At 43.6% G+C, this 27877-nt stretch overlaps 1 protein-coding gene across 1 annotated transcript in view; it reads left to right on the forward strand.

Moving 5' to 3' along the window:
• LOC120524838 (phosphatidylinositol 5-phosphate 4-kinase type-2 gamma-like) overlaps window positions 1-9589 on the forward strand; it is a 52825-nt gene extending 43236 nt beyond the window's left edge. Inside the window, exon 6 of the mRNA XM_039746619.1 lies at window positions 9497-9589. Coding sequence (XP_039602553.1) covers window positions 9497-9574 — 78 coding nt within the window. The 3' untranslated portion in view covers window positions 9575-9589. The remainder of the gene's footprint in view (window positions 1-9496) is intronic.
• Window positions 9590-27877: the final 18288 nt, after the last annotated feature.

Here is a 27877-nt window from a genome sequence, read left to right on the forward strand (position 1 = left end):
AAGCCCTCCTCTGGGGTGTCCCGGCCAGGTCGAAGCCCCCTGTGACTCTGTCTGTCCACTTTTCACGAGAGAACTACTTCAGAGATTTATATCGGGGATGGCGGGTTCTATAATTTGCTTGAACGTTCCGGTTGATTTTGTGACTTCTCTCATTTTGCTATGTGTCATAGTGCGCTTGCTGGAGCGATTTATTCGCGCTAATCCGAGAGAGAGGCTGCGGGCCGAGGGGAGGGGGGGAAGCGTGACGTCAGGAATGTGGAGCCGGGCAGGACCCTCCTCACTCACACGCCAGCCTCTATTCGAGTCATTCAACCTCTCGCCACATGTTGGAGTGCATCTTCCTTGCACTTAGCTAGTGAACAAGAGAACTGCTTAACAGATTTAGATTGTTTTTTTCTATAATTTGCTTGAACATTTTGGTTGATTTTGCGACTTCTCTCATTGCGCTTGCTGGAGCGATTTATTCGTGCTAATCTGAGAGAGAGAGAGAGAGGCTGCGGGCCGATGGTGACATCTGGAGTGGGGGTCCCGGGTAGGGCCCTCCTCCCTGGCCTGTTTCACCAATACGCAGGTTGGGCCACGGGACAGTGCAAATTAGAAATAAATTAGTACTAGAGCTGGGCGATTACTCGAAAAGAAATCGACATTCAGAACCTATAATCGATCAAATTTTTCCAGGTCGATTATTTCGATTACTCTCCCTTTAAAAACACTACCGCGTGTGGAGTCACGTGACCCCGCTCCGTTACGTTACGCTATTCTGCAGACATGTCGAGCATGGAGAGCTTAAACACTGACACAACTGAGCAACAAGAGCAGCTTGTACCAAAGAAAAACGCAGTCTCCGTCATTTGGACACATTTGGCTTCAGTAAGGATGACATCGAACAAAATGAAGTCAGATGTAGACACCGTAGAAAAACAGTTTCGACGCCCAAAGGTAACGCCACCAGTTTGTTTCAACACTTGAAGCACAATCACGTTACTGAATATGAACAGTGCATGGCTCAAAAAAAAAAACCAAAAAGAGACCGACAAGCGCCCAGCAACAAGTGCCTCCGCAAAGCAGATGTCGATAACACAAGCGTTCACAAATGCGACACGGTATGAGAAGAGGTCAAGAAGATGGAAAGAAATAACTGACGCTATTTGTTATTACATCGCAAAGGATCTGACTCCCTTGGCTACAGTGGAGCGAAGCGGCTTTGAACACCTTCGACAGAAGATACACTGTGCCATCGCGATTTTCACATTTTTCTAAAACTGCGCTGCCAGACATGTACAAGACATGTTGTAAAAATGTAGCTGCTCAACACTTTGCAGCCACATCGCATCTCTGGTCAAGTAGGACGATGGACCCATTCTTGAGCCTTACTTTGCACTACATTGACGACGACTGGAAGCTGCGCCAGAGATGCCTTGAGACAGCATATTTTCCAGCCGATCACACGGCAAATATGATTGCGAATTCTGAATGGGACCTCGCGGAAGAAAAACTTTCAGCCATTACGACAGACAACGGTGCACAGATGAGCAGCTATTTGGTGTCCTCCATGCTGGATAGATAGTGAGGCAGATCCACTGGACTGGTGGAGGAAGCATAAGTAAGGTGGCAAAAAAGTATCTCTGCATACCAGCTACTAACTCCCCATCAGAGCGGGTTTTCAGTTCGGGCGGAAACCTTGTTACATGCCTGGGGTCCTGCCTGAAACCTGAAAAGGTTAACATGCTCGTGTTTCTCAGTAAGAACTTAAGAGTAAATTCGTGTTCATATAGTGACATAAGAGCGCTAAGATCACCTCATGCAACAGTGTTTAGAGAGTTCGATTTTCATTACCACGATCTGATGCTTACATTGATACATTGCACATTCAAATTGTTTACAGAAGATGCAAGAAATGCGCTGTTTAAAATATTATTTACAGGATATACGAGTTGTTTTATTTAGAAGAGATACTTTTAATAAGAAAAACATTGAAAATAATTTTATTTTGTTTCCAAAAGTGCAAGTTATTTATTTTTACTTTTTTTATAAGAACAAAGTGACTGTTCGTTTTAGGCAATGCGTGCTTTAATTTGAGTTGTTCAACATTGATGTTCAATAAATAATCACAGACAGTAGTGCGTTTCCTTCAGTTATTTTAAAATCAAGTAATGCACCCTTCGATCGATCTGTTCTTCACTCAATTTTTCTTTTTGTAAAAACTTGATGGCTTTGTATGGATTGTAACAAAATTAATAAAAAAAAAAAAAAAAAGTAATGCACCCTTCATTCAAAAATGTCTCACTTGTAATATGTGAGCATATTTACTATACAAAACTTGAGGGCAAAAAATTAATTAAAATAATCGTTCATTAATCGTAATAGAGTTAAAATGTTCAATTAATCGAGATTTTGATTTTAGGCCAAATCGCCCAGCCCTAATTAGTACTGAAAAACACGTCGACGAGTTCACTACTTTTTTTTTTTCCCCACTGTGAATAGGAAGCAGACTAAACATGCGAGGTGTAACGGTGGTCAGGATTTAGAAGTTAGCCTGCTATTGAAAAGAGTGGAGAAGTTTAAATATCAGGGGATCGGTGGGAACCCAAGATGGAGAATTAAATGTGGAGATAAACCACAGAGTGCAGGCAGCGTGAATGGAACATTCGGTAGAAGGTACCAGGAGTGTTGTGTGATCAATGAGTTACGGTGAAGGGTCGGATACTTAAGACCAGCAGAGACTTCTGGAGCGGAGACATGAGCAGTAAAGGAGTGTGGGAGAAATGAGAAGGTTGGGATGGATGTGTGGAGTTACGAAAGTGGAGAGAATTAGAAATGAGACCATCGGAGGTCAAACAAAAGTGGGAGAGAAATCTAAAAAAAAGGACAGGAAAATAGGCTGAGGTGGTATGGACCTGTGAAGAGAGACGAGGAATATGTGGGCAAAAGAGCGGATGGGCAGAGAAGGCGAGGCGGGCCAAAGCGGAGGTGGATGGATACAATTAAAGGGGTCTGACTGAGGAAGGGAGATGCAGGACTGAGTTGTATGCTGGTGGTGGTTGATGCACCTCGACCCCACACAGAAGTGGGAAAAGACGAAGAAGGAAGGAATACAAAGAGGCTTGTGGTGGCCTAATGGCTTTCGTGCACAGCAGACTGCAGTTCAAGAGACATGTGTGGAGTGTCTGTCACAAACTGTTAATCGACTTTCTTAAACCTAACAGTGTACCCAGTAGAAATGAATCTAATTACAGTCCTATGAAAATGTTTGGGACCCCCCCCTCTCAGCCTGCATAATAATTGACTCTTCTTCCAACAGATCACAGTGGTATGTCTTTCATTTCCTAGGAACATCTGAACACTGCGGCGTTTTCCAAACAAAGATTTTTAGTGACGCCGTATTTAGTCGTAAGAAATTAAATCAAATGTGAGAAACTGGCTGTGCACAAATGTGGGTCCCCTTGTCATTGTGCTGATTTGAATGCCTGTCGCTGCTCAACACTGGTGACTTGGTTGGATGAGCGCGTTAAGCCTTGAACTTCATAGACTGGTGTGTCCAATCACGAGTGGTTAAAGATATTTAAGGTGGTCAATTGCAAGTTGTGCTTCCTTCCCTTTGACTCTCCTCTGAAGAGTGGCAGACAGCATGGGATCCTCACAGCAACTCTCAGAAGATCTGAAAACAAAGATTGTTGAGTCTCCTGGTTTAGGGGAAGGCTACAAAAAGCCACCTCAGAGGTTTAAACTGTCAGCTTCAACTGTAAGGAATGGAATCAGGAAATGGAAGGCCACAGGCACAGTTGCTGTTAAACCAACGCAGGTCTGGCAGGCCAAGAAAAATACAGGAGCGGCATATGAAGAGGTAGGATTGTGAGAATGGTGACAGACAACCACAGATCACCTCCAAAGACCTGCAAGAACATCTCGCTGCAGATGGTGTATCTGGACATCGCTTCTACAATTCAGCACATCTGTATGGCAGGGTGATGAGAGAGAAGCCCTTTCTGCTCTCACGCCACAAACAGAGTCGCTTGTTGTATCAAATGCTCATTTAGACAAGCCAGAGTCATTTTGGAACAAAGTGCTTTGGACTGATGAGACACAAATGAAGTTATTTGGTCAGAACAAAAAGAGCTTTGCATGGCGGAAGAAGAACACCGCAGTTCAAGAAAAACGCCTGCTACCTCCTGTCACATTTGGTGGAGGTCCCATCATGCTGTGGGGCTGTGTGGCCAGTTCAGGGACTGGGGCCTTGTTAAAGTCGAGGGTCAGATGAATTCAACACAATATCAACAAATTCTTCAGGATAATGTTCACGCATCAGTCACAAAGTTGAAGTTACTTAAGCAGGGCTTGGATATTCCAACAAGACAATGACCCAAAACACAGTTGGAAATCTGCAAAGGCATTCATGCAGAGGGAGAAGCACAATGTTCTGAAATGACCGTCACAGTCACCTGACTTGAAGATCATTGAAAATCTATGGGATGATCTGAAGCAGGCTGTCCATCAAATTGAACTGAACTGGAGAGATTTTGTATGAAGAATGGTCAGAAATACCTCCATCCAGAGTCCAGACACTCATCACAGGCTACAGGAGGACAGCGTCTGGAGGCTCAAAGGAGCAAAAGGAGGCTCAACTGAGTATTGATGTCATATCTCTGTTGGGGGGGCCCAAATTTACACACCTAATTTTGTTATGATGTATATTTTCTGTTGATCCAATAAACTTAATGTCACTGCTGAAATCCTACTGTTTCCATAAGGCATGTCAGATATTAAAGGAAGTTCAGCAAATGAGAAACAAAAATCCAAAGAATTATGAGGGGGTCCCAAACTTTGTCATATGACTGTATTAGCAATTGAAAGATTATCTGTTATTACAAAATGCCCATTAATGATCTGTGTCAATACTATCCTGTGAAAAGCAAATGAAATCAGTTCCCCATCTAGCTGTTAATGAGTTCAAACACAGGAATTCATTAAAATGATGTGAATAAGAAATTGGAAACAAACCGATTTATTGTCTAACGGGAATACACATGGCACCTGATGGACAAGAAGATCAGGAGCTTGCCATGACTATTTGTGTATATCGGGGACTGAAAGATCAGGGGCTTAAGCCATCGAAGCACCCCCCAACGTTCCCCCAACGTCCTGATGCCACTGTCTATTTTTTAATCCCACGCTGTGTTTATATCAGTTAAGGCCGCTGCACCTTTTCTGTATCATTAATTAATTCAAACACCATTTACCTACCAGTTGATAACGTTGGTTCTTTACAAGAATAATCGTCAGATCGTATTGATCTTCCAGTATTTATGCTTCCATAATTGCTTTCCCCTTGCACGTATTTCTGGAGAAGTGACTTCATTTTGTACTAGTTGACTAGTTAACTTGCCTAAAGCACCAGGAGAGGGCGCTGTGGTGTGAGCGGTTTGTTCCCACACTCTGCCTGGCATCTGATTGGTTTGAATTGGTCATTCAGGTGAGTTTTTAATGAGGGGGAAAAAAATACCAGATACGCAAGTCCAAGCAGCCTCTCCCTCAAGGTAAGATTGAATCTGTAAACCAAGTCCTAGCTGAAGTCACGCTGAACGTTTCTCCATTTTTAGGACAGACAGGTTTGCAAGTTCGCCAAATGCATTTCGATGGGAAATGTTGAAATTTTATAACTTTGTATGGTGCAATCTTTTTGAAGTATCTGAACAAAAATGGAACTTTTTGAAAGAATAAGCGGGACACGTCTCGGTAAAAATGGTCTGGGAGGGAGTCAGTGTTCCATGTGCGATGACGGGCAGGCAGGCAGGGGCTTTGCTCGTTATATGTGAACACACCTAGAAATATGGCATATAGCACCCAAAATTTTGTACCTGCACTTGAATTCATACTTTTTTTTAATAGGAATGTTCAAGTGTAAATTTTGTTGCCTAAACCGTGACAAGAAAAGTGAACCGTATCAGGCGGGACCCCAGCCACCCTGCACTGTCACTTTTCACCCTCCTCCCATCGGGGGGGCGACTAAAGTCCATTCAGATGCACACCTCCAGGTTCAGGAACAGTTTCTACCCAACTGCAATCAGACTCGTGAACAATCGGTAATCGGTGTCACCTCCGCTGCTACCTGCACATATACTTCTGCCACTGTCTCTGTTTTTATTCCTAGGAATTTGGTTTTATTTATTTACTTTATTCATTTATTATTGTTTTTTTGTCTATGTTCACTGTCTGCAGGGGTGCATGCAAACAAGCATTTCATTGTACATGGCACTTGTACACGTGACAATAAAGAATTGAAATTTAATCTGACTCTTGCAACTAAACATGGGACTGATTGATTGAGTAATAGATTTTTATTTTAGTTCAGAGACAGAATATAATTACGTAGCACAACTCAACCAAGTGAAAAGCGAGTAGCGTAGTCTGCTCCAAAGACACTCCATGAAAATCCGCAGTCCATCCCCATCCACCGAGGAGAGCCAAACCGCTAAAGAGCTGCCATCTGCGCTGATTCTTTACGCGGGCTACAAACTTTCACTGGCACAGCTCTGGTCCTCATGGTGAACAATGGCAGCTACCAGGGGTCCCCAGGGTCCCAGTGCCTGCAGGTTTTCCTTTTCTTAATTAGTGACCCGTTTCTACTCCTAATTAACTTTTTTTGAATTAATTTTTAATTAACTTGTTTTTTAAGATTTGTTCCTCTGAATTGCTTCATTTCTTTCCATATATATATATATCTATCTATATATATCTATCTATATATATCTATCTATATATATCTATCTATATATATCTATATCTATCTATATATATATATATATATATATATCTATATATATCTATATATATATAGATCTCTATCTATCTCTATCTCTATCTCTATCTCTAATTTTGGATTTTATTATTTTTCTGCTCCGCACTGTCTGTGCAACGTGGCCGCAGAGAGCTTTAAACAACTCGGCACATCCACATAAAAATTGACGAGGGGTGAGCTTTCTTGAAGGCTTTTACTGGTCGTACTTCATTGTAAACTGAAATCTATACAAAAGAAACATACAGGTGTACAATCAAAGACCATAAAGAATGATTTACAAAGCAATACATAGCAGACAGTATACATTAAACAATACAGCTTTAAAAGCCACTTGCAAGGCGAGTGATTTCCACGGTTGGATCAAGACAAAGAGAAGCGTGGAGACCGAAGTTCAAATTGCTGCGTACCACAACTAAGCAGACCCAGGGGTTTATATACCCTAAGGATACGTTTTGGACGTGACCAAAACAAGAGATAAAGGGGTGTCTACGTGAGAGACATGGGGTGTATTGTATTCAGATGTTTATTATGGGACCTACGTGCTTTACGTGAGTTTCATAGATATTTACAGCACCACTGTGAGTTTGGGACGTGACTGACTGGTGTGTTAATAAATGACAAGATGAAGGGGGAGCCCAGTTCAACAAATAACAGTCTCAGCTAACAAGATGTGGGGCAGAACAATTATACTTTATCAATCCTGAAGATTACATCTCGCCTGAAGAAGGGGCCTGAGTTGCCTCAAAAGCTTGCATATTGTAATCTTTTTAGTTAGCCAATAAAAGGTGTCATTTTGCTTGGCTATTCTCTACATTCATAATGGCTAACACGGTACAACACCCTAGTATTACTTAATCCTGAAGGAAATGACTTGGTTTTTCGCATACCCCTTGGGGTCCGAGCGCAGGGTCAGCCATTGTACAGCGCCCCTGGAGCAATTGAAGGGCCCAGCAGAATAGGATGGCACCCAAACAGAAATGAAATGTGAAGTGAGTGAGCCAACAGAAGACCAACCAAGTCAGGGCCTCAAACTCCAACCAACCAATTTCATTCCAACCAGTCGCTCATTTAGCCTCTGATTCTTGTTGTTAATTAAACCTGTTCTTTAATTGCATGCCTTGTTGCCGCTCTCATTGTGCAATGGCAGACATTTCCAAAATTGATTTTCTCTTTTCTAAGAGCGCTGGTCAGATGTTTTGGGGACCTGAGCAGATCAACATTCCTGAGATCTTCACCTTTCTTTATTTTCAGCCTAGCCGTCCCCAGCGGCTCCACCAGCATAGTAGTGAAACAGGACAAGCTTTAAAAATCAATGAACAAACAGGTGATCGCGAGCTAAGCAGAGGCAAGTTACACTCCAGAACACTGCCCACATGCCCAGCTCCCAAGTCCGGACATCACGTGTCCCACTCCCCTCGGCCCGCAGCCTCTCTCTCGGATGAGTGCGAATAATTCGGTACCGCAAGCGAACTCTGATACTTGGTGCAATGAGAGATGTCACAAAATCAACCGGAATGTTCAAGCAAATTATAGAAGAAAAAAAAGATCTAAATCCGTGAAGTAGTTCTCTCATGAAAAGTGGACTGACAGACAGACATTGGATTTTATATATAGAGAAAGATAATGTATGATCCGCACAGTTTGCTGGTCATGTTTTGGCTCATTTTTTTTATCTCATTATTGTTTGGCAGCTAATTAAGGAAAAAGAAACAAGGGGCCCGAGTCTTCAAGAGCAAGTCAATCGAAATGAATTCAAAAGAAGTGAATCTGCAGCAAAAACGGGTCACTAATTAAGAAAAGGGTGAGAATGAAAACCTGCAGCTGCTAGGGGCCCTCCAGGACCGGCGTTGGGGACCCCCTGGCAGCTACAGACTCCTAAGGGTAGAAGCAAGCTGAGTTACCTTATGAAGTAATGAAGCCCACCTGAGGAATCGGAAGCACCTGTGATGCCCAAACGTTATGGTGCCCTGAAATGGGGGGGAGCGGGTTTGTGTGACTGAAATGTGTGCAATTCTCCTTAAATGAAATCCTGCAATGTGCAACATTTGAATTGTTTAATTTGTAGTTTAAAAACTGTGGAGCAGAGTGGGAATCGGGGATTAGTCTTTGTCCCAAACGTTGTGGAGGGCACTGGAGGTGCTGGTGAACCTCCCCAGTTCCATAAATCAAGTGGTCACTTAAAAACTGTGTCTTTTGTATTACAATACACTATAATACAGTTTATTTTTGTATAGCCCATAATCACACAGGAAGTGCTGCAATGGGCTTTAACAGGCCCTGCCTCTTGACAGCCCCCCAGCCTTGACTCAATAAGACGACAATAAAAAAAAAAACCTTGTAGGGAAAAATGGAAGAAACCTCGGGAGAGGCAGTTCAAAGAGAGACCCCTTTCCAGGTAGGCTTGTCGTGCAGTGGGTGTCAAAAGAAGGGGGTCAATAAAATACAACACACAGAACAGAACAAAACCTCAATACAGCATAAAAATAAAAATTTTAGAAGTAAGTATTATATGGAGTTTGTTTGGTGATCAGAAACAATGAAGAAGTATGAATAAGCAAAAGTGTAGGAAATCGGGAAGGGGGCAAATACTTTTTCACAAGAGCGTGTTTGGGGGCATCATATTAAAGAGCTTCTCTGCCTTCAAATGACTGCTATCTTTACAAGGGTTTGACCTCATTTTTGTCTCTCTGTTCATTGCAGGGCTCCCTGGTATCCCGTGAAGCAAGTGACAAGGAGAAGGTAATTAAAATAAATAACATACAGGAGCCTCCATTTTGATACATTATTAGAATGTGACGAGGACAGACCATTGATCCCAACAAGTTTGCCAGTCCTATTTTTGCTCAGAGTTTTGAAGGTCCCACAAGTCCTGCTGTCCGCCACACTACTTGGTCACTTATGCCAGGTCTCAATGACTGTGTCTGTGTGTAGACAAGGGTGCTAATATTTGTGTGACAAGTGCCTTTAGGTGTCTCTGTGTGTCCCCGTGTTTTGTTGAAGAACGTAATTTAAACTACAGGGTGAGCCAAAAAGAAGTCCCACATCTCAAACGTTTATTCTACAAAAACGTTACAAAATGAAATGTCATTACGACACAAGAAAGGATACACCAACTAGATTTTTTTCCACTGTATTTTAAAATGATTTCTTGAAGGTGTTGGCCGTCACCAGCGATACACTCTTTGAGACGATTTCAGAACATTCGCGCGACTCGTTGGGCCATTTCAAGGTGAGTAGCGTCCTCGAGGGGTTTCAAGGTTTTGAGGTCGGTGTGTGTAGACGTTCAACTTGGGCAGAAATCAGATGGAGCGAGATCAGGCGAACGTGAAGGCCACCAGACATCACCGCGCGGGGAGATCAGCTTCCACGGGAAAACTGGCATGGATCTCCGCGCAGGCCGTATGAGCCGTCACTCCAGTCGTCCACCACATCCATTTCTTTTAGTTCTCTAGCATTTCAATGTCACGTTCTGAAGTGACGGTGACCGTTGCACCCCTCTAAGGGCCTACAATGCCAAATTCTGCAACGGTGCCCCAAACTGTAACACATGTGCTCACTGTGAGGGGCTCTCTGAAGTTCACCAGGGTGGGTTTCGGCCCAATAGTGGAAGTTTTGATTATTTATGGAACCATTCAAATGGCAATGAGCCTCGACACTCGATGAACAGTTTGCAGAATAATAATAATTTGCATTAATATAGCGCTTTTCTCACTACTCAAAGCGCTCCGCAATTGCAGGTTAAGGGCCTTGTTTAAGGGCACAACAGAGCAGAGTCCCTTTTGGCATTTTACGGGATTTGAACTGGCGACCTTCCGATTGCCAGTGCAGATCACTATCCTCAGAGCCACCTCGTTGGCGCACAACTCTCTACGTCTCTCCCAGCCTCTCTCAGCGAGTTCCTGCACTGTCATCATGTTGTATGGATGGAAATAAATGAAGGTCCTCATGCAAAACCATAGACGTGTTGGAAATGCCCGAGGCAGAAGAAGCGCGCTGAACGTCTAGCAGATTGCAAAATGGACGCCCTCACAGCTCGGATGTTTTCGGGCGTTCGTTCGTACAGTCGGAGGACGGCCTGGAGATTTTCTGTCTAAATTTAGAATTGTTTTCCAATTTGGGATGTCACCGTCAGGAGGAATGCTGAAGTGCGTTCGGAAGGCGCGGTGTGCAGTGATGATGGATTTGTTGTTTTTGAAGAACACTTTGACAGCGAATGTACGGTGCTCACCGGACCAAGGCATGTGGCCGAATGAAAACTACAAGGGATCGCCCCCCCACCCACTGCCTCATGCAATGACCTTGAGAAATGGGATACTGTACTTCATTTTGGCTCAGCCTGTATTAACTGAAGCCCACTTTACTAATTCTTTTCATTGTTTTTTTTATAAACGTCAGTCATGTTATCTCTTAATCTTCCTTTTGTTCAGATTGTAAAGGCTCGGCTCGTTCATCCAGTCTTGCACTTGTCAGCCTTGTTGCTCTTCTCTGAACTTTCTCTAGCCCTGCTTTGCCTTCTCTTGTGTAATCTGAAGATCAAAACCGCGCACAGGACTGCAGATGAGTGTGTCACACCACTCAAGCCTGACCTCCCTTGTGTTGTACTCTACGCGGCAGGGCGCTATATAACCTCACATCCTCTTTGCCTTTCTTAAGCCTTTGAGGGCTGAATATTTTTTGCAGACAAGTCCGTTTTCTGAAAAGCACACAAAGCAAAGGTTTCACATGTACAGTTGTGCTTGAAAGTTTGTGAACCCTTTAGAATTTTCTAGATTTCTGCATAAATAAGACCTAAAACATCATCAGATCTTCACTCAAGTCCTAAAAGTAGATAAAGAGAAACCAGTTAAACAAATGAGACAAAAATATTATACTTGGTCATTTATTTATTAAGGAAAATTATCGAATATTCCATATTTGTGAGTGGCAGACGTATGTGAACCTCACAGATGATCAGTTAGTTTGAAGGTGAAATTCGAGTCAATGGGATGCCAATCAGGTGTGAGTGGGCACCCTGTGTTATTTCAAGAACAGGATCTATCAAAGTCTGCTCTTCACAACACATGTTTGTGGAAGTGTATCATGGCACGAACAAAGGAGATTTCTGAGGACCTCACAAAAAGAGTTGTTGATGCTCATCAGGCTGGAAAAGGTTACCAAACCATCTCTAAAGAGTTTGGACTCCACCAATCCACAGTCAGACAGATTGTGTACAAATGGAGGAAATTCAAGACCATTGTTACAAGACCCCAGGAGAGGTCGACCAACAAAGATCACTCCAAGAGCAAGGCACACGTGTAATAGTCGGCGAGGTCACAAAGGACCTCGGGGGAACTTCTAAGCAACTGAAGGCCTCTCTCACATTGGCTCATGTTCATGAGTCCACCATCAGGAGAACACTGAACAACAATGGTGTGCATGGCAGGGTTGCAAGGAGAAAGCCACTGCTCTCCAAAAAAACATTGCTGCTCGTCTGCAGTTTGCTAAAGATCATGTGGACAAACCAGAAGGCTATTGGAAGAATGTTTTGTGGACGGATGAGACCAAAATAGAACTTTTGGTTTAAATGAAAAGCGTAATGTTTGGAGAAAGGAAAACACTGCATTCCAGCATAAGAACCTCATCTCATCTGTGAAACATGGTGGTGGTAGTATCATGGTTTGGGCCTGTTCTGCTGCATCTGTGCCAGGACGACTTGCCTTCATTGATGGAACAATGAATTCTGAATGATATCAGAGAATTCTAAAGGAAAATGTCAGGACATCTGTCCATGAACTGAATCTCAAGAGAAGGTGGGTCATGCAGCAAGACAACGACCCTAAGCACACAAGTCGTTCTACCAAAGAATGGTTACAGAAGAATAAAGTGAATGTTTAGGAATGGCCAAGTCAAAGTCCTGACCTTAACCCAATGAAATGTTGTGGAAGGACCTGAACAGAGCAGTTCATGTGAGGAAACCCACCAACATCCCAGAGTTGAAGCTGTTCTGTACGGAGGAATGGGCGAAAATTCCTCCAAGCCGGTGTGCAGGAATGAGCAGAAGTTACCGGAAACGTTTAGTTGTAGTTATTGGGGGGTCACAGCAGATACTGAAAGCAAAGGTTCACATACGTCTGCCACTCACAAATATGTAATATTCGATCATTTTCCTTAATAAATAAATGACCAAGTATAATATTTTTGTCTCATTTGTTTAACTGGTTTCTCTTTATCTACTTTTAGGACTTGAGTGAAGATCTGATGATATTTTAGGTCATATTTATGCAGAAATATTGAAAATTCTAAAGAGTTCACAAACTTTCAAGCACAACTGTAAATCAACGTAAAATGTCTGTTGCTGTGGCTACTGTTGGCTCCTGTTGAGCGTGTAGGGGCAGCACGATGGCCGGTAGGAATGTGTGGCAGGCTGGCTGGCTGCCTAGCCTGTCTTTGCATGGCTGTGCTACAAAATCTGTTTTGTACCTCTTGCCATCATAAGTAGTGGTCCTCCCAGGCGAACATCGGCTACACAAGCATGTTCAGCACCGTGATCAGCTGAAGCTGGTACCTCACTTTCGTTTTCAATCTCCATCTTCAGATCACTTGCATCAAAATTGGAGTCCAGCAAGTCAAAGTCCAATTTGGCGATAATATGCAAAATGTCGTCCACGGACTATTTTGCTTTGTGCATTCACTTTGGTCTCTCGTCAGATGTCGGTGGGTGCCGTTTTAGATTGTTTTCTCTTCGCTGCTCACACGTGCACAGGGAATCGAGGTCAAATCAACAAAGCTAACGTTTCCTTCTAGCAAAGAGAGTTGAACTCAAACACAATGACGAGTTTTGTCATCGTTTACGGCTGACTGCTGTTCTCTACCCCTGAATTTCGACAAAAGTCAACATCAGCCCCGAAAGAGATAATTGCTTGTCCTGCATTGCCGTGGATTTGCATCACAAAGCACCTCACTTGGCAGATTGTGGTAAACTGACGGTAGTCCGCCGTAAACCCACAAAGTCCAACACGGATACAATCTCCTTACAATGTAAGCCGGGTGGGGGGTCTTCAGTCAGGGTCCCGGAGGGCCGCAGGTTTTCATTCCAGCCAGTTTCTTAATTAGTCCTTGCTGATAATGAAACTTGGTATTGATCTCTGTGCCTTGTTCGCACTTTCATTCATCAAAGACACGTTTTAGTTCAATTGTAGGTCAGGGGTCCTCCATCACAGTCCTGGAGGGCCGCAGTGGCTGCAGGTTTTCACTTCAGCCAGTTTCTTAATTAGAACCCGTTTTATTTACTACTAAAGTAATGCGTTTTTTTGAGCTTAATTTTAGTTCGCTTGCCTGTTACTGTTCAGAAACCTTTAATTGCCTGTTTTCGTTTTTAGCAACGGCATTTGAGTTTTAATTGTTGCCAGATATCAGTTAATAATGAAATGCAGACCACCAATAAACCAGCAGCTGTCCAGCTTCCTTTGAAACAACTGCATGTACACCAAGTATCTGTGTTAAAAAATATATATTTAGAAATAAATGAGAGTGGAATTGGAATTGATTACCCACCAGCGACCGGAGCAGTCTGGCTTTACGCCTAAGAAGTCAACCATCGACCGCATCCTGGCACTGAGGGGTCCCGTGGAGCACAAACACAAATATTGGCAGTTTCTTTGCAGCCTTTGTCGATTTTCGTAAAGCGTTCGACTCAGTTGCCCTGTGGCACATCCTGAGGGTTTTTGTGGGATCCCCTCAACGTTGCTGGATGTCATGGCCGTGCTGTGCAGAGTGGAGGCAGACCCTCTGCGTTTTTCCCAGTTGATTCTGGGGTCTGTCAGTGGTGTGTTCTGCTCCTACTCTGTTCAGTGATCACATGGACTGGGTGTTGGGGGGTTCGTGGGGTCCAGCGGCTGTGGCTCACTGATCTTGACTTTGCTGATGATACTGAGATCTTCACGGAGTCAATGAAGGCTCTGCTCGGGGGTCTCGAGAGACTGAGTGAGAGGTCCGAGTGTCTGGGCTTGCAAGTATCCGGATAAAAACCAAAGAGCCAGGCCTTTAATGACCTCTTGGGCACGGCCATCAGTAGTGTGTCTGTCTGCGGAGAGAGTGCTGACCTCATCGAGAGGTTTACTGACCTCGGCAGTGACAATCACTTCTCTGGTGACTCTTCCTATGAAGTCAGTAGACGGATTGGGAGAGCATGGGGGGTCATGAGGTCACTAGAAAGGGGTGTGTGGCGCTCCCGATATCTGCAAAAGGGATGAAGGTCCAAGTCTTTAGAGTCCTGGTGCTCCCTGAGACGAAGACTGGACTCCTCTGGTACTTTGGAGAATCCTTGGGTCCCATTGGTTTGACTTTGTGTTGCTCATGGAGTCCCAAATGAGTCACATGACCTGCATTGTGAGGGAGCGTCAGTTACGGCACTACGGCCATGTGGCGCCATTACCTGAGGGTGATCCGGCTCGTAAGATCCTCATTGTTGGGGACCTGAGTGGCTGGACCAGGCCAAGGGGGGTTGCCCACGTAACACCTGGCTGCGGCAGACAGAGGGTCATTTCTGGAGGGTGGGACTTAACTGCGTGTGTGCCTGTTTGCCAACCGGGGTCCTGAGTTGTTTTGTCGTGTAGGGGTTGCGGCAACATGCTGTACCAGTGCACGCTCCCCAACTTGACTTGTCATCTTTGATCGGTGTCTGCCGATGTGTGGCAGAAGTCAGAGCTACAGCATGTTGTGAAATGAAAACACACACACACGGCTTGTCGGGAAACGCATTACAGTTGTAGGGAGGGCACAGTGCCAGAGCGGTGAGTGCTGCTGCCATCCTGGGATCAAATCTCGCACTGCATTTGTTGTATTTGTGGACTCGACGGGTTCTCTCGACATCTCGGTCAGTTTTTGTTGTCCGGCGTTGTCCTCTTAGCACCCCACATGGATATGTGTGTTGGGTTAACTTGGCATTTCCAAAGAGGGCACAGTGTGTGTTTCAGTGGTGGACCCTGTGTTAAGCGGCACCTTAAGACTGATGTTGCCAGACTAAGCTGAGACCACCTTCACCGTGAAGGACCCTGACCTGAATTAAATGCATTTGAGAACATTAGATGTTACATCTGTAACTGCTTTATAAATGGACAGTAACTTTTGAAAAGATGTGAGATTGTTAGGCATCAGGCTTACACACGTCTAACGTTAAAATCTGCGCTCCAGCAGCCAGGCACCAGTTGCCCACTTACAGTGATTGTAGGCTAATAAACAGTGGCAACCATTTCTAATTCCACACCCCCAAGCCCAAAACCTACCCCCAGTGCTGAGCATACAAGAGGAGACCATTCAGTCCCTGGGGACCACCGCTATTTTTTACTATTTTTAAAAGATGTTGTGGGGTCCGGTGTTAATTCTAAAGGTCGTTTGTGTAAATCTCTGGGTTGCTCCTTAACTATGTGAGCCTTCGATTCCCACTGAGATGTTACACTTCACTCAGTAGGACTCTCTTTTAGTTTTAGTTGAGAATTTTGAAGACCCCTGAACACCACCCACACACACACACCCTTAACACGGTTGCTTCTGTCCAGCACTTGGCCATTCTCCTGCATGGCTACTGTTGCTGCGGCGTTTCTGTGTAGGCTTTGGGGGCCGCAACTGCACGTGTGGCTCCAGATGCCGTGTCTCTGTGGTGGGCTTCAGCCGAGTGATGTTGTGATTTGACAGATTTGTGCAGGAATGGTGGTGGCGTCGGCGGCGGTGCTTTAATCCTTTCTGCAAGGCCAGTGCCAGACTCTGAAAGCCCATCAAGTGCTTCTCTTCCTGCAGGTCTGCCATCACCCTTCCTGTATTTATCTTTAATGTTTCCTTTTATCTGCGCGTCGCACTTGTTGCTCTTAAACTGCCTTTTTCCAGCACTGGCCCCGAGTGGAAGGCTGACTTTGTGAACTGATTTTATGGCCTCCTCCACATTTGTTGTTGTTGGAGATTTGGAGTAGAAAGTCGAGTGCTGTGAACAAGTCTTTGCCCCCTTGCTGCTATTTTACACAATGAATGGCGTCGGACAGAATGCAGTGCTAGTGAAGGGGAACCTGAGTGATCTCCGTTATGAATATTGCAGCACCTGCACCGAGTGACCGTGGACTCTCGCCGTTTCCATTTTCGGGGGGCTCACTGCCTTTAGAAGGACCGCTCACTGTAGTTTCCTTTCACAGACATGCCACTAAAGCGGTTTTGTTTGTGTGGTGGACTGCTGATGTCTCGCAGGGCCTCACTGACAAGTCACACGACAGTAACCTTATAAGCCACCGCGGACTTCTCACTATGTGACGTCTCTTAGCAGGCGATTGCTGTGAGGCAATGTGAGAGATTCATGTTTTTCCATCATAGTGGCTCTAAGGGGCAAAGCAAATCGTAGCGGAGCTTAGGGAATGTGCCTGTGGTAACTGGGCACCCCTAGGAGAGTTTAGGCCAGGGGTCTCCAACCTTCCAAAAGAGATCTACTTTTACAAGATGAAAATGGCCGAGAGCTCCTCATGTTTTCTAACGTTTCTTCTCATAGCTTATTTCAACCCAAACAAACTGAATAAGCTTGTATTGCCTGGACATTTACAACATGTTTGTGTCCACGACTCACATTTTCCATTAAAACGTCACAATAAAATATTGAGTTCACCTGCAAGTGCATTTTGTACGTCTGTATGCATTTCCTAGCGTATCTCGCACTATTAGATTAAAGCATGAAGGCTGTCGAAACAAAACAATACAATTCCAAATCCACAGACCTGACTTCTTCATTTGTCATTTTGTCACATGTCACCGTGTCACTTTATTCACAGGTCCAGTCGCTTGTGTGATGTGTTGTTTAGTTAGTCAGATGACTGGCACTGAGGTGTCTGGTGGAGTGGAGCCCCCTTAGGTTCACTCTGATGGAGTCGTTTCAATGTCCGTCTGTCAGTCTTGTTCTGAACTTTGACTCACAGAGGTATGGAGACCCAAACAAAGCAGACATTTTCAGAGCTGCTTGGTGAAGATTCTTAGTTATGTGACTCTACTGAGCTCCAGAAATGCTGTTGAGACTTTAACTGCACATTATTTTGAAGGTTTACTAATATATAAAATATAAAACCCAATGTCTGTCTGCTTTTCCCGAGAGAACTACTTCACGGATTGAGGTCGTTTTTTTTTTTTTCTATAATTTTCTTGAACATTCCGGTTGATTTTGTGACTTCTTTCATTTCACTATGTATCATATTAACGATTTATTTGCGTGAATCAGAGAAACACGCAACGGGCCGAGTTGTGGGGCCTTCCTCACTTACTCGCCAGCTTCGGTGTGTGGTCCTTAACTCCGCTTAGCCAGCGAACGACAGAACAATTGAATTCAACTTTGTCTGATATTTAAAATAAAGTGTCACTTAGGTCTTGATGAGTTTGAGTCCAGATATTCTCTTATTGAAAAGAGAGACTGCAATTCAGATTGTGGATCGTGATTTTTGTGTTCAAAGGATTGTGATATGATTTTTTTTTTTTGGAAAGATCGCCCACCCCTAATTTGACTAATCAAGTTTTCAAGTTTATGTAGGATTCATTAACCCTTTGGCCAGCTACTTGGAAAGGGGTCTCGAGCTACCAGTAGCTCACGAGTGACGTGTTAGAGACCCCTGGTTTAGAGGATGTGCCTGCACTATTTAATGACACATTACAAGTGGAAGCTGTGAGGTGAAGCAATCTGTGCTGGTTATCTGCAAGGCTGTCACTTCAATCCCTGTTACTGCCAGAAGGGATCCTACTCCGTTAAGCAAGGAACCTTAACCTAAAATAACAACAACAAAAAAAAACTGCTTTAGTGGCGCCGTACACTGGCTGACCCTGCGCTTAGACCACCAAAGATTGACTGGTAAATCGACAGCCTCTCCTATTGGTTCAGCTCTCTCTTCACCACGATGGACTGCTGCAGAGCCCGCATTACTGTGGATGTCGTACCGATCCGTCTGTCAACCTCCCACTCCCCTCACTCGTGAACAAGACCCCAAGATACTTGAACTCCTCCACTTGAGGCAGTAATGTGTTCCCACCCTTTTTCCGGCTGAGAACCATGGCCTCGGATTTAGAGATGCTGACTGTCATCCCCGCCGCTTCACACTCGGCTGCGAACCGCTGCAGCGAGAGCTAGAGGCCACTGTCCATTGAAGCCAACAGAACTACGTCATCCGCAAATAGCCGAAACGAGATTCTGAGGTCACCGAACCAGACCCCCTCTGCTCCTTGGCTGCACCTAGAAATTCTGTCCATAAAACTTATGAACAGAATCGGTGACAAAGGGCAGCCCTGGCGAAGTCCGACTTATTACCGGCAATGCGGACCAAACTCCTGCTTCTCCTGTATAGGGACAGTACGGTATTTGTGTCGAATACAGTAAGTGACATTCATGATATTGGGTGTCATTGGTCATGTGGTCATTAATACACTCCCTCGAAACAGTGGGCTTCATTAAACTGTCACAGCCCTCGAAGGCTCACTATAGGTGTCGCTGCGCCCAAGAGCGGCGTTTGGGGGTGGCAAGTGGGACAACCTCCCCAGGCCCCACTTTTGAGGTCCCGTTCAAGTGGTTTTGTCAAGTTATATTCTCCAGTTTGTATGTATGTATGTATTGTGACAGATGGGGGACGCTATCGCTCCCTTGAACCCTTGTCCAAGACCCCAGACACCAAGTAAAAGTCCAATATTTGACTTTATTATTACACAACAGTACACAAAGCACCCTCCACTCCACAATACTAATTAAATAGTCAGTACTCTACAATAAACAATCCTCCACACCCCCAGATGCATTGCCACCCTTCCACCCAGCTCAGCTCCCCGTCTGGGAGCTCCCACAATCCTTTTATAATCCCTGACCCGGAAGTGTTCCAATCCCCAGTCCATGTGATCTCCTATCACTTGCAGGTCAGATCAAAAGTCCTTTTCTTCATTCTGGAAGCACGTCATTCCCTTTGTCCATGTGACTCGGACATACTTCCGGGGCGTATGGCAAATAAACATCGTTCTTCCCTGCAGCGTCTCCTAGTGGCCCCCATGGTATCCAGCAGACTCCAATGTCCATGATGCCCTGCTGGTCCTCGGGGCACCTCCATACTGCAGGGAGGGCTCCACCTGGTGGCTTGGGGGTATTGGCCGGGATAAAGGGCCGGCCATATACCACTATATATATATATATAATTTTATAATATTTCAGATGCTTCTAAGAGGAACCCTTTTAAAGTCCCTTTTCAACATCAAATTCTGTGCACGAATGTCTTTGAAACATCACATAGTCCACCTTCATTGCCCAAAAAATGGTCATCAGTATAATCCCTTCCTAAAAAAGGTCTAGCCCAGGGCTGGGGAGTGTCGGTCCTGGAGGGCCTCAGTGGCTGCAGGTTTTTGTTCCCACGCACTTTCTTAATGAGAAGTCAATTATTGCTGATGAAGAAGCACTTACTGCTCAAGTGCCATTTTGATGCTTCACTTTAGTGGTCTCCCTTGTTAAGGTTCCCCACCCTCAATCTTAAACAGCTGCACTCACTGTTTTAATGGCTCCTTATTAGCAATAAGATGTAAATGACAAAGCAGCCAGCAGTTCTCCATCTCGCTTGTTTCCATTTACATCGGTGCATTTCCCAGAGGCTGATCCGGCTCATAGGATCCTCATTGTTGGGGACCTGAGTGGCTGGACCAGGCCAAGGGGTCGCCCATGTAACACCTGGCAGCGGCAGATAGAGGGTCATTTCCGGAGGGTGGGACTGGACCGCGTGTCTCCCTGGGGGGGTGGTTGCCAAGTTGTTTCATCGTGTGTTAGGTGTGGCAACGCGCTGTACCGGTGCATGCTCCCCACCTTGACACGTGTTCATCATGCACTGTTCAATTTAATGAAACACATAATAGAAAATGTGACAGACTGAAAATGATCTGTTTTAGGCTTCAAATCATTTTGATGACATCTTTGGAAAGGAAAAAAAAATCTACAATATAAGAACCAAACATTGCAGACTAACAAGCCATGAAATTAAATAAGGTCTGAGATTGACCAGGATTGGTTTCTAATGAAGCAATTGGGTTGGAATGAAAACCTGCAGCCACTGCGGCCCCCCAGGACTGACATTGCCCACCTCTGATCTGGCCCATCAGTCGCTGGGTTGGCTTCTGTGTTGACTTGGGAACAACTGATGTCCTGTCGTCACTTATGACTCGTTTCTTAGTCGAGTCTTTGGTTCAGTTTGCCACAGTAGGCCCAGTTCAAACAGTGCGGGAAGCGTTTGGGAGTGGAATGCGCAGCGACATTTGATTACTGGTTTAGCCGTATCGCTCTCCACGCCATGAGAGGAGGAGATCGTGGTGCACTTTCTTTAATAGATTATGTTGTTCTATTTTGATAAAGTCCACGTGTTATCAAAAAATGTAGCTGAATGCTGTAATGAGAAAATCTGCAGTATGTTAACATTATCTCTCTATTATAAAAGAGAGAAAGACTAGGGAGACGAGACGTGATCTTCACATGAAGATCACGGAAGGCACTTAAAAGACTAAAGAGATTGGAGACTTTGTGCCAAGAGAATGACCCAGGACCGTCCCGCGATGACGTGGAACATGAGATTCTTGCAAGGCACGCCATACTTACAACCAAATAAGAGCACAGGCAGCCAGCAACACACTCGGACGTGTCAAGGCTTTGAGCGCACACAGATCCAGGGTCTCGGCGCATATAGAGCATATAAGGACAATACATTATAAATGAAATGTAGACGACTAAGCGAAGAAGACAGTGCAGCACGAAGAAAAGACTCGAAATAATCTACGTGCAAATCCAGAAAATTAAGGAAAGTAATAATCAGCCCGGAAAAAAAGCGGGTCCAATTGAGCTCAGAATTAAAAGACAAAGTAGAACTTCATAAAGATGTTCACAAACGTTGGCGCTGAACACATGAAGAGCAGGTTAGGGATTATGAAAGCAGTGGAATTCGAAAGGCTCAAAAAAACATTGCGGCGATACACGTGGAGAAAGTTAAAGGATATGTAAGCAGAAAAATTAGAAAGTAAAGATCGCAGGAGCGCAAACAAACGTTATTACTCAAAAAAGGGAAAATAATCACCACGGACCAGGTGTCATTAAAAAAAGAAAAAGGCAGGACAAAATGAGGTCAGAAATAAAAGACAAAGAGTAGAAAACAAAGTAAAACGTCATAGAGGTTAAAAAAACAAGGGTGCCAAACACATGCAGAGCAGGTTAGAGAAAATAAACTGGAATTCAAAAGACTCAAAAAAAAAAAAATAGATGTGAAACACGCGCAGAGCAAAATACAGAATATGAAAGGAGAAAAAAAACGACTGTCAAAAGAAAAAGAAAGTTAAGATTACATTAGCGCAAACAAAGAGGAATTATTACTCGAAGAAATAACAAAAAGGCGAATAGAGATGGAATATATGGACACAGGTGATATGTCAGAAGTATGTAAATATTGTAAGGCTTTGAAGTTTAAGTCAGAGAATTTCAAAAACGGAGTTTACTTCGCACACATTTATTGGTTACTTTGCAAAATAAATGATTAACTGCTGATGATGAAGATCGTTTTGTCGGTGCTGAAATTCCAAACAGAGAAACCTGTCCTGAATTAGGGTACAAAGTCATTAAACACGTCTCACTGACCTCATTTAAAAGATTCAGCATATTGGGACTGGAAAGATTCCAAATATTGTTTTTACAGGAGTTCTGAAATTAAAGTGAAACTAATGAAACAGCAACAATAGAAAGAAAAAAGAAAATCTTGAAAAGTGTGTATCCGGAAAAACAAAAACAGGGGTTGGCGACCGAAGCCCCCTAGTTTTTATCAAATTCGCACACAAGTTTATACAGTCCACACATACCGGGAACAGCATTTGAAATAATTGGCCCTGCATGGGCTGGGTCAGCCTGGGGCACACAACCCTAAGGCCACCTCTGGCTGTGCCCATGAGGTCATTTTGACAAGCCAGGCTTTTCTATTCCAAATATTCTATTTTTTTTTTTTTTTGAGACGATGGCTCAGATGGTGACATTCCAGAGCCTTAGAAATGGCTTTGTGACCCTCGCCTTATTAGTGAATTTCAACTTTCTGCATTTTCCTTTGATTGTGGCCTTGTTTTCTCATAGAAGAGGCTTGTGCCATCATTTACGTGTTGAGGGTCAGATTTCGATCTCAGCTGAGTTGAATTATCCAGGACGTTTGGTAGTAGCTAAGGGGGCAGTTAGAGCAGAAGGACATAAGACATTTGACAATATAAGAGGAAATTATTCAGTCCATCAAGCCTGGTTGTTTAATGGGCGGCTTGAGTTACGTCATTCACATAGTCCGTATAGGTGTGGCACAACTTTATTACACAAATACATTAGATAGATAGATACTTTATTAATCCCAAGGGGAAATTCACGTTAATCGGTCATTTATCTAATACTAGCTGTGCTACCCACCTAAGAGGGGTTGAAATCTGAGTAATCAATGTAGACAACAGCGTTTAATGTTTGGAGTGCGCCATCTGTTGGAATGCATTTTTTAATACATGTAGTAAAAAAATTGCATTGCATTTTTCATTCCAACTTTGTAGTAATAATGCATTTCTACAAATGTTTGTGATGCTCAGTCTGTTGGAATGACAGACATAGCAACTGGATGGACACACAAACGGACATATCCTCTTATTAAGGTGTTCTAATAATCAACATCAACTTCGGCATAAATGTTAGCAGTGCATCCGTGCAATGCATAGGTCTCTGTTATATGCCATTTGGTATGGGATTCATAAAAGCATTTTTTTTTTTTTGTGATGTACCATCTGTTGCAGTGACAAATTCAATACATTTTATGACTACAAATATTGGTGATGAGCCATCTGTTGGAATGACAAAGACATAGCAACCAGACAGGCACACAGACACTTATCCTTTAATTAAGGTGGACTACTATTCATTCCTAAAGATTTAAAGCCATTCACTTTATTTGTCAAAGTAGCAAAATAGAGAATGAAGGCAAAACTGAGTGCCAATATGAACAGTGCTGCACACACATTCCCTGTGTGACACACCAACACTGAGGACTTTCAGCAAACCAATCATTCAGCAGCAATTTGTCAGGCAATACAACTGTGCATCCTTTATTCCAATGACAGTATGCCCATATAGCGCCTCACTGGGATGGACACTGGCAAGTTGGAAGTTTTCTTTTTAAATTTTTTTCTTTTTTAGTCATTTTGTTCTGGTGTGTGTATGTATGTGTGTGTATGTATATATATATATATATATATATATATATATATATATATATATATATATATATATATATATATATATATATAATATTTACACACACAGTGGGTACGGAAAGTATTCAGACCCCCTTCAATTTTTCACTCTTTGTTATATTGCAGCCATTTGCTAAAATCATTTAAATTAATTTATTTCCTCATTAATGAACACACAGCACCCCATATTGACAGACAAAAAAAAAGAATTTTTGAAATTGTTGCAGATTTATTAGAAAAAAAAACCTGAAAGTATTCAGACCCTTTGCTCAGTATTTAGTAGAAGCCCCCTTTTGAGCTCATACAGCCAGGAGTCTTCTTGGGAAAGATGCAACAAGTTTTTCACACCTGGATTTGGGGATCCTCTGCCATTCCTCCTTGCAGATCCTCTCCAGTTCTGTCAGGTTGGATGGTAAACGTTGGTGGACAGCCATTTTAGGTCTCCAGAGATGCTCCATTGGGTTTAAGTCAGGGCTCTGGCTGGGCCATTCAAGAACAGTCACAGAGTTGTTGTGAAGCCACTCCTTCGTTATTTTAGCTGTGTGCTTAGGGTCATTGTCTTGTTGGAAGGTAAACCTTCTGCCCAGTCTGAGGTCCTTAGCACTCTGGAGAAGGTTTTTGTCCAGGATATCCCTGTACTTGGCCGCATTCATCTTTCCCTCGATTGCAACCAGTCGTCCTGTCCCTGCAGCTGAAAGACACCCCCACAGCATGATGCTGCCACACCGCCATGCTTCACTGTGGGGACTGTATTGGACAAGCGATGAGCAGTGCCTGGTTGTCTCCACACATACCGCTTAGAATTAAGAACAGAAAGTTCTATCTTGGTCTCATCAGACCAGAGAATCTTATTTCTCACCATCTCAGAGTCCTTCAGGTGTCTTTTAGCAAACTCCATGCGGGCTGTCATGTGTCTTGCACTGAGGAGAGGCTTCCGACAGGCCACTCTGCCATAAAGCCCTGACTGGTGGAGGGCTGCAGTGATGGTTGACTTTCTACAACTTTCTCCCATCTCCTGACTGCATCTCTGGAGCTCAGCCAAAGTGATCTTTGGGTTCTTCTTTACCTCTCTCACCAAGGCTCTTCTCCCCCGGTAGCTCAGCTCTAGGAAGGGTTCTGGTCGTCCCAAACGTCTTCCATTTAAGGATTATGGAGGCCACTGTGCTCTTGGGAACCTTAAGTGCAGCAGACATTGTTTTGTAACCTTGGCCAGATCTGTGCCTTGCCACAGTTCTGTCTCTGAGCTCTTCAGGCAGTTCCTTTGACCTCCTGATTCTCATTTGCTCTGACGTGCATTGTGAGCTGTGAGGTCTTATATAGACAGACAGGCGTGTGGCTTTCCTAATCAAGTCCAGTCAGTAGAATCAAACACAGCTGGACTCAAATGAAGGAGATCTCAAGGATGAGCAGAAGAAATGGAAAGCACCGGAGTTCAATATACGAGTGTCACAGCAAAGGGGCTGAATACTTAGGACCAGGTGAGATTTCAGTTTTTCTTTTTTAATAAATCTGCAACCATTTCAAAAATTCAATATGGGGTGCTGTGTGTACATTAATGAGGGAAAAAATTAATTTAAATGATTTTAGCAAATGGCTGCAATATAACAGAGTGACAAATTGAAGGGGGTCTGAAGACTTTCCGTACCCCACTGTATGTTTGTCTCTCTCTCTCTCTCTCTCTCTCTATCTATCTATCTATCTATATATATATATATATATATATATATATATATATATATATATATATATATATATATATATATATATATATATATATATATCGAGAGAGAGCGAGATCTATTAAAAAAAAAAAAATCCTGGGACGTGACTTTTTCTTGTCCTGCAAGACGACACTTTGTCCCAAGACATTTAACCACACCCTGGGCCAGAGACAATATAAGACAATAAGAAATAAGACAAAGAGTAGATAACAGTAGAACATTGTAAAGAATTTAAAAACGTTGGTGTGATACACATGCAGTTCAGGTTAGAGATAATGGAAGTACTAAAATTCAAAAGTCTCAAAAAAATGATAGTAACGACCACATTAGCACAAACAAATGGAATTTTTTACTTGGTGAAATAATAGAACAGTGAAAAGAGATCAAATATATTGTTTGGATTTAAACTTGAAGTTGGACACTTGTAGATAGTCTAATTTGTGTTGCCGTCAGGGAAAAAAATAGTGTTTCTGCCCAATGAAGAGGCGTATCTGCAAGGATTAAAAGATTTGTTGTTTGGTGAAAGTAAAATCCACAAACGCAAGCGGCAGAGACGTAAAGTGGCTGGCGTGTAGTGTAGGCCTGGGGGATTGGCGAGCGAAGTGAGCTGGGGGCAAAGCCCCCCTAGTTTTTTGATAGATGGATGGATAGATAGATATAGATAGATAGATAGATAGATATACTCACCTAAAGGATTATTAGGAAGACCTGTTCAATTTCTCATGAATGCAATTATCTAATCAACCAATCACATGGCAGTTGCTTCAATGCATTTAGGGGTGTGGTCCTGGTCAAGACAATCTGAATGTCAGAATGGCAAAGAAAGGGGATTTAAGCAATTTGGAGCGTGGCATGGTTGTTGGTGCCAGACGGGCCGGTCTGAGTATTTCACAATCTGCTCAGTTACTGGGATTTTCACACACAATCATTTCTAGGGTTTATAAAGAATGGTGTGAAAAGGGAAAAACATCCAGTATGCGGCAGTCCTGTGGGCGAAAATGCCTTGTTGATGCTAGAGGTCAGAGGAGAATGAATGGGCCGACTGATTCAAGCTGATAGAAGAGCAACTTTGACTGAAATAACCGCTCGTTACAACCGAGGTATGCAGCAAAGCATTTGTGAAGCCACAACACGCACAACCTTGAGGCGGATGGGCTACAATAGCAGAAGACCCCACCGGGTACCACTCATCTCCACTACAAATAGGAAAAAGAGGCTACAATTTGCACGAGCTCACCAAAATTGGAGAGTTGAAGACTGGAAAAATGTTGCCTGGTCTGATGAGTCTCGATTTCTGTTGAGACATTCAAATGGTAAAATTAGTCAGAATTTGGCGTAAACAGAATGAGAACATGGATCCATCATGCCTTGTTACCACTGTGCAGGCTGGTGGTGGTGGTGTAATGGTGTGGGGGATGTTTTCTTGGCACACTTTAGGCCCCTTAGTGCCAATTGGGCATCGTTTAAATGCCACGGGCTACCTGAGCATTGTTTCTGACCATGTCCATCCCTTCATGACCACCATGTACCCATCCTCTGATGGCTACTTCCAGCAGGATAATGCACCATGTCACAAAGCTCGAATCATTTCAAATTGGTTTCTTGAACATGACAATGAGTTCACTGTACTAAAATGGCCCCCACAGTCACCAGATCTCAACCCAATAGAGCATCTTTGGGATGTGGTGGAACGGGAGCTTCGTGGCCTGGATGTGCATCCCACAAATCTCCATCAACTGCAAGATGCTATCCTATCAATATGGGCCAACATTTCTAAAGAATGCTTTTAGCACCTTGTTGAATCAATGGCACGTAGAATGAAGGCAGTTCTGAAGGCGAAAGGGGGTCAAACACCGTATTAGTATGGTGGTCCTAATAATCCTTTAGGTGTGTGTGTATATATGTATGTATATATATGTATGTATAGAGAGAGAGAGATATGGAGGCGAAGGTCTGTGATATGGTTTGCATATTTGCAGCTGGAGATCCACAAAGGGAGAAAATGAATCGCAAGTAGTTTTTATTCCTGAGCTTTCAGGCCCTGCCAGGAGCCGTCATCAGAGGATAATGCTTAGACTTACAAGAATCTGGGTTGGGGTAT

Source organism: Polypterus senegalus, chromosome 3 (genome assembly GCF_016835505.1).
Source record: "Polypterus senegalus isolate Bchr_013 chromosome 3, ASM1683550v1, whole genome shotgun sequence".
Lineage (NCBI taxonomy): Eukaryota > Metazoa > Chordata > Cladistia > Polypteriformes > Polypteridae > Polypterus > Polypterus senegalus.